This window comes from Xiphophorus hellerii, chromosome 16, assembly GCF_003331165.1.
Source record: "Xiphophorus hellerii strain 12219 chromosome 16, Xiphophorus_hellerii-4.1, whole genome shotgun sequence".
Lineage (NCBI taxonomy): Eukaryota > Metazoa > Chordata > Actinopteri > Cyprinodontiformes > Poeciliidae > Xiphophorus > Xiphophorus hellerii.
This window is the reverse complement of record NC_045687.1, coordinates 15,074,342-15,082,283: the sequence shown is the minus strand read 5'-3', so window position 1 is coordinate 15,082,283 and position 7,942 is coordinate 15,074,342. Positions and strand designations below refer to the sequence as shown.

At 35.2% G+C, this 7,942-nt stretch overlaps 1 protein-coding gene across 2 annotated transcripts; it reads right to left on the bottom strand.

The window, feature by feature from the left end:
• Nucleotides 1-482: 482 nt before the first annotated feature.
• LOC116734988 (lipopolysaccharide-induced tumor necrosis factor-alpha factor homolog) lies at nt 483-7,265 on the bottom strand. 2 transcript variants are annotated; one of them, XM_032586563.1, is made up of 6 exons: nt 7,096-7,265; nt 4,008-4,107; nt 3,867-3,971; nt 3,646-3,681; nt 1,880-2,024; nt 483-1,766 (listed from the first exon to the last, which is right to left on the bottom strand). In XM_032586563.1, exons 2-6 carry the CDS (start codon nt 4,090-4,092, stop codon nt 1,661-1,663), a joined length of 477 nt encoding a protein of 158 aa, XP_032442454.1. In that variant the 5' UTR covers nt 4,093-4,107; nt 7,096-7,265; the 3' UTR covers nt 483-1,660. The 2 variants fall into 2 exon arrangements, with proteins under 2 accessions (XP_032442454.1, XP_032442452.1); XM_032586561.1 differs by having other exon boundaries at nt 3,867-4,107; nt 7,096-7,253.
• Between the last annotated feature and the right edge of the window lie 677 nt (nt 7,266-7,942).

Genomic DNA, 7,942 nt, shown 5'->3' with positions numbered 1-7,942 from the left:
ATCCTTAGATAAACACCACAGCGTTTAGTGTTCAGTGTTCAGACACAAAATTGTGTTTCATTTGCCGAAAAGCACAAATGCAAATCCCCATTACTCATTTATAAATCGGTCTAAACGATCTTCTAAAAGTCGTTTATACCGTAAAATATGTATAACCTTTTCTCTTTCATGTATTTATTTTCTTTTTGGATCGAGTGATTTTTTTAAAAAATAAATGAATTTGTGTAATCCGGTTGTAATCAGAGAGATGATATACCTAATTTGAGATTGTACGTTCACGTTCGAAGGTCTGATTTACAACATTTCCAACGATCTTTGAACCCACCGTCCAACAGCTGAGTCGTTGACTGGATCACGTGATGACGTCACATCATGCTACAAACGTAGATCATTTGCGGTGACAAACTGTAGTGCTCATACCTCGTCAATACTTATTGTAAAAAAACTAGTAAAAAAAAGGTATTTTCATTATTGTTCTTTTCTTTATTTATTTATTTTTTTACTTTTTGCTCATAGATTGGAAACGTATGTGTTTTGCTCATAGATTGTTCTAATACAATCAAAACATTACAGAAATCTGTAGCTAAAAGCTATGTTCTATTATTACTCACAAGATTAGATGACGATGGCATGTTGAACAATAGATATTTCATCTCTTAGAATAGGATAATATAAAATTATCCTTCATTGTCCCTTTGTGTGTCATCAGCAGTTCCAGGCGAACGCACTTACACAGATACATACAACTATCAATAAAAATAAGAGACACTCTACAGTACGGTCAAATATGCAACACAAATGTATAAGTATAATGCGGTAATATAAAAATTGTTCAGTTTGTGCATTCCAAAAGCTCAATGTCACCCTGCTGTGTATTTTGGATCATTGTTCTGACGGAGTACAGAACTGAGCTTAAGTTTCACTTCTCCCTCTGTTCATTGTTTGCGCTTATTCTATTCAGATCTGGTAGTCTCCATCAGCAGTTTTTGGTAGAGAGAAAAATTTATGGTTTCAACACAAAGCAGCAAATCATGCAGGCCTTTTAGCTGCAAGGCAGGCCCATACCATCTTACTACCACCACTATGTTTTACTGCCAGCATGACATTGTTTTTGAAATGCTGATTTTTAAAGAAACACAGCATAAAACTGTGTTAGTTTTATACTTTTTGTAATGGTGACATTTATTATATTATATTGTATTATATTATATTATATTATATTATATTATATTATATTAATAATTGTACTTTTTTTAACCACCTTAATGAACAGGTATCAAAACTATGTCTGTGTTCATTTACAAAAAAGCACTATCATATCTTTGTTCTTAGAGTTACTAAATAACTTCTTTTTTTTAAAAAAAACAAATAAATTGTCTTCTGTTTTAACTTTAGCTGAAAATCTGTGTGAAGCAGATCAGTATAACAAAAAGCCACACCAAGTTTCTGAACAAAATATGTGACAACCAAAATGAAAGCAAAACATTTTTTTCCTGAAGAATTAAAAGCAAAATTTCCTTGGACTTCTTTTAAAATAAGTAATCACATGTACAAGTGCAATCTGTACGTCTTTGGACTTAACATATATTATTATTTGTATTTATAAAGTAAAGGAAGATAATTACAATGATTCTTTTTAATTGTATTTCTTTTTGTGATTTCACATCCGTTTGTATATGTAGAGGACTTGTTGGCAGTTTGGACACCGATGCTCCACATCTTTACAGGAGTCGAGGCAGAACGGGATACAACAGCAAAGCCAGCATCTGTATGTGGAAAAATGAGAAATTCTGTTAGATTCTAGGCAAATGTGGTTATTTGTATTTATTTTTTAAAGAAATTTAAGTTGCAAGATATTGAATAATGAGCAGGTTTTTACCCCACGATGGTCATTCCTCCACAAATAGCCCAGGTCAACAATCCTGACACGTGCTCTGTCTGGGTGATCACAGTTTGCTGACAGTGAGGACACAAAGTCTGACCAGGGACGTCTCTTAGTGTTTGAGTAACTATCACGTGAGACACTGAAAGACCCAAAACACAATGAAATTAGACAAAGCTTAAATATTCTTTCAAAAGTAATTCAAGAATTTGACGGATTTTGTTGTTATATGTGCAGTTAAATTCTTTTTTTTTCTTCCTGCCTCAAGATCAGTCCGAGATACATTTTTATTCAAAGTAGAATACTAGGTTTTAAAAAGATTTCAAATGAATCAGTTTTAAAAATAGACAAATTTTGTAAGATTGCATTTGCTATTGTGTCCAAACTGTGTGCAGTTTGAATAACGTCTATCAACGAATGTCTCTTCAAGACTTTAAATTTCAGGGAATTAATTTTATGCCCATTCTTCTGTTCAAAATAGCCCAGACTCAATCAGACTGGACTGGGAGCTATTTTCAAACGTTTCCACAGATTCTTGTGATAAACTTTATGTCTTGACTTTGACTGGGCCATTCTAACATATGCTTTAATCTTAACTATTGCTGTGGTTGTTTATTTAGGGAAAGTGAAGATTCACATAAATATCTTGTATTTACCAGAATCCATCGGTCATAGTAACTGGGACTCCAGAAAAATACAGACTACAGTCTTCAGATTTTTATTCACCATAAGTCATTCTTCTACTTTACAGTCATGTCCTGCCATGTGCTGGTCTGTCACAAAAAAATACCATAAATTTCAAGGCTGCAACATAAGAAAGCAAGAAAATATCAGATAATTGTGGACATTTTTGCAGTACCTTGAAAAACCCCTTTGTCACATCAGGAATGAAATGAAGGGATTCTTTAAGAACAGCACCTTTGTGGTGCTGTTTGTCAAACATCTGTCAATGTCAAGTTTTCATTCTTGACATTCTGTCAGTGATTTTCATTATAAGGAGAAATCCTGACCCCTAGGTAATGTATGGGGAAAACTGCAGCCTCTATGCTTTATGAGTTTGTGTGGACATTTATATTAAAATAGTTCCAGTTTGTATTTTATGGCAAATAAAAGATTTTAAAAAAAACACCGAAGACATTTATGGTATCTTGACGCTTTCCCATAAGCAACTACAATTATATCTTAGGCGAAAAGAGAGTTTGCAGTGACTACAAGTCTCCAGCAGAGGATGTAGATGTAACAATTGTTATGTAATAATATATATGTACATCTTCTATGAAATGGCAGATTGGTATCCCTCAACCATTTGTCTTAATATATATTATGTTAGAATTTACAGAGTAAGAAAAGAGCAGAGGAAAATGTGAAACATAATAATTAGGAATTTGGGTAGAGTGTGTCAGACTACTCTTTTTGGTCAAACTATTGCTGACAGACTAATGGAAAAATAATGTTTCACTTTTACTTTAATGGACAAACAAAATAAGATTATGAATTTCCTGTCAGCAAATCAATTTTTAGAATGGGACTGTGCTGGGAATACACTGAGAACAAAAGCTTTCTGTTAAGGCCAAACACCACAAATAGTCCCATTCTTTCAGAATGAAAGATATCCATAATGCTTCGGCCCACTGAAGTGGTGGTGGAATGGAAAGAGCATTTTATTGTGATGTGTGATCTAAACTGCAAAGTTCTGCTTGCTTTCATAGGAAGACATGTTTGTTTTCCATGTAACAGTGTGTTCCTGGAGGAGGCTGCCTGACCTGCAGGTGCAGCTACAACAGGAGCAAATGCAACGCCTGCAAAAGGAGAGAAATAGTTCAGCAAAACCAGGACAAATTGTCTTAAAAAAAACAAAAAGTGTATGTTTCAACTTTTGTTTTGAAGTTTACACCCATAAATTTCCTACATTTTAAGATTTTTGTGTCCTGCATTTTATAGAGCATGCTGTCAAACACTAGAAAGTTAAGAAGTGACCACATGCCTCCCTGGTATCCAGCAGGAGCAGCGGAGAAGCCTGGTTGAGCAGGGAAGCCTGGTTGAGTGGAAAAGGCTGGTTGAGCTGGGAAGCCTGGTTGAGCTGGGAAGCCTGGCTGAGCTGGGAAGCCTGGCTGAGCGGAGAAGCCTGGTTGAGGTGCCACACCGCCATAATTCAATGGAGGGCCAGGGTAGGGTGGAGCCATATCCTGTGGTTGGGTTCCTTTTTCCATCTTCAGAAATTCCACCTGTAAAACAAATAATTATTTATGAAACCACTATATAAAAGTTAATGATTAAACCCACAGACTGTGGCACCCCTGGTGTTGAACAGGAAGTGCAAGCAAAGAAAGGAAACTCATTTCAACATGAATTATTTGTGTCACTGAAACTGCAAAGTTTTTTGTTTTTTTTTTCAGACCCTAAACATGTGAGAGGAGAAGTGAGAGCACATGTTCTGTAACATGCAAACCTGATACAACCAACAGTTTGGAGTTTTGAGTAAAAAATGGGTTTTATGTCTTGTGATAAAGGTGTTTGAAGACACCTCTAACATATAGATGGAGGAAGTAGGACATTCTTATGCTATAACCAAAGTGGTGGAAACTGTACATTTTGAACTGCATCCTCTTTTACTATTACTCGCATGCTCTATTTTGTTTTTTGTTTTTTTTGCAAAAGTAGATTTAACTCTGTTTCTGAGCTATTGCTGTGTTTAGTTCAGTTTGGGGTTTTTTATAATATATGCAGGGAACTCTGAGCCTAGCTATCCCACTTTTGAACAACAAGGCAGAGTCAGACAAATTACTAATCCCGATTAAAAGGTCCATCTGACATCATGAATTCCCATGACATTTAGACCGAGGGCAGAAACAGATGCTCGGAAATGTGATGTTTCAGGTCTCTATAATGTTTTGGATATTTTCTGCTTGAACGCAACTGTTTTAAATAATGCGGCCTTGTATAAATCTTGGTAACTTGGTATCATCTAAACATCTAAGCCCAGTTTGTGCATGAAAGGCATTGGGCCCTAGTGCCTCCTTCTGAGTGAATGCAAAAGATGCCCCATTATCAAAAGGAGAACATATATTTTTATCAAGAGTATGCATCATTTATATAATGTTTTTAAAAAACTAAAAATTCCCCTAGACATTTTTGTATCCAAAACTCCAATACTAACCATTTCAATCAATATTTGTGTATTGATGTTTTTATATATTTTTTGTATTTCTCACAGTTAAAGAATCAATGACAACAATTTACTTGCTTTTCATAAAAAAATGTACATTACAGTTTTTATGTCCACTGAAAAAACCTTGACACAAAAAACAATTATTATTCTTGAAAGTGACTTCTTTTTTTTTTTTAAGATTTTATTATGTTCAATTTTAATTTTTTTTTTTCAAGGAGTTAACTTTATAATAGAACTTGAGACACTTGTTCTGTTCTGGGTCAAATTGACCCGCTGATTAAAAGTCAAGACAAATGAGTCATGAAGATTTGTATTGAAAGTAAACTTTATTCAACCACTGTTTTTGAACCAGAAATAAACATAAACAACTATAAAATAAGATATTAGGAACATGAACACAGCGTATGTACTGTATGTCTGCGAATCTCCACAGCCCACAAGTAACTCGTCATCATGTTATGATAGTAAACAACATGCAATGAGTAAATTCAGAAATACCACAAAAATGGGTTGATGGAAATGAACTAGATGCTTTAGTTTTGTCATCTACAAAGCGCACGAGGGACATGTCATCACAGTGGGCTTTGTGAAAACGAATTTTGCACATTTCACACAAGTCAAGCTCATCTTGACTTCATCAGAAGGCTTGCAAACCTGGCACCTCCTCCTCTTCCTTTTTCCTCTGGTAGCAACCTCGAAAGAAGAATAAAATGGTTACTATGTTGTTTTATGCTCATAAGGCACACACAACATGCTCTCACACAAACACACACTTTTACTTACCTTGTGCATTGCTGTACTGGTTGTAGCCCTCTCCTGGAAATCCTCCATTATATCTGCAGTAGTTGGGCTCCTTGGTAAATGCTGTTTTCGTTGTATATGTGGTACCCCAAGCACCTTGCCCAGTTCATTACAGAAAATGCGCCTCTTGTACAGCTTTGACATTCCACTACAGAAAGCTTTCCGCCCAAATGACAAATGTATTATATGCGTCAATATATGACGAGTCGGGAGTGAGAATGTGCTGGTCAGTGATGTTGTCAGAGATGGCCAATGCACAGTCATTTGCTTGGTGTGGTATGACCCTGTGACCTTCTCCAAGTTGTCAACCCGCCCTTTATAGTTGTTCCCTTCATAGTTGCAAGGAAACAAATAGTATTGGACATTTTTTTACCCTTTTCATTTTTTGCTATGTCTATGGACCAAAAAGAGGTACCAGTTTAAATGCTGGTGGCAGATGAAGCTTGGTATTCGTTTGTATCACGCTTAACCAGAAGTTGTCTTCCCTTTTTTTTAAATTGTGCTCTCTCAATCACAAAACGTTATGTATTAACATGAAGAAGTCAATTCTACTCATCAGGGTGTTATATAAGAGGCCTGATATTTTTTTATTTTATTTTTGTTCCTGATAGGTATTTTTCCATTGCTGAAGTTTTAAAAATTTAACTGGTGTAAATGAAAGCTGTCTAATAAACTTTTGTTTATTGTATTATTTTACCTAACTGTTATTATCTAACATTTCTTCTTCAAATAACACATTTTTTAATCAAAATGCTTAAAACGGTAATATGAGTTGAAAATGGCTAGAGAAGAGCTAAAAAGTTACACAATATGGAAAACACAGATGGCAATACTCAGCAACAGTAAGGAAGTAATTTACCCTGTAAGTCATTTACTTGGTGGGAGAGGCTCGATGTTGGAGCTTTGCTAAGAGCACTTTGCCCATCTTGACCAACGTTTATCCAAACAACAGCGGGTAAGTGCTATCCTGGGAGTACAGCACTGCAAACAGGCCTACTCTATTAGTACAAATCATTGTAAATTCATCCTAAATCAATTAGAGTAACACGAGCAATCTCCTCATGAAGCAACCTCTGTCAATAGAGCATTGTGTATCTGCCTCGCCCTGTTTGGTTCAGGAGATATGGTCTTGTTTTTTTAACTGTATTTAAACATAAAAGCAGTAGAAAACACCAATAGAAAATACCATAACAGTCACAGCTCAATATTAGGAGGGAAGAAGAATAAAATTGATTTAACTTACCAGTAAATTTTAATTAGAAAAACAGCAACAAAGGAGAGCGATAAGTCTGATCTAAATCTAAGTCTGATCCTTAATGATGAGGAAGTGCAGGAAATCCCAGACTAAATAGTAGCTGGTACAAGCAGGATGTGCCTTTTACCAGAATTGAATGTTCCGCCCTCCGTTTTTGTTTCCTCCTCCCATGTGACTAAGACCAGAGAGCAATAAAGAGAGAAACAGTGACACATTCAGCTTAAAGCTTATCAAATATAAATCTCTCATCAAATCAAATCAATAACAGTTACATTTTCAGTGGATTTCTACATTTTTTAAACAAGTTGAAATGTCTTATAACTCTCAGTGCTTCACCTCTTGCACACATATCAATACTTGTCAGTTTCCTCACTACGCTCACTCTAAGTGTGAATGATTCATCTTTAACACATGGTTTCCCAGTGACAACAAAACACACGAAGTCTGAAGTTCTTCAAAATTCTTACACAAGGTCATGGCAACCTCACACTAATCACCTGGGAGTGAATTGCAATTTAAGATAAAATATTTTCTATGTTAAGCAAGAATGAATTGCATATTTTAGAAAATTCTTTGCAATTATTGCAAGACAAAAGCAGGTAGCTTAAGGTTGTGACTCTGCTTATGTTAAACTTCAGTAGCGATGGGTAGTAGCTATTAAATGTACTCAGTTAAATTTCCTCGAGTAAGTTTTTGGAGGAAAAAAAAATACTTTTAGGAGTAGCTTTATTACACCATGATATTTAATTTAACTCAAGTAACATTCTTTATAAAGCATAGGTACCCTTTCTTGAGCAAGCAGTGTTTTGTGTTCTCTGCATTTAAAGTTGAAAGA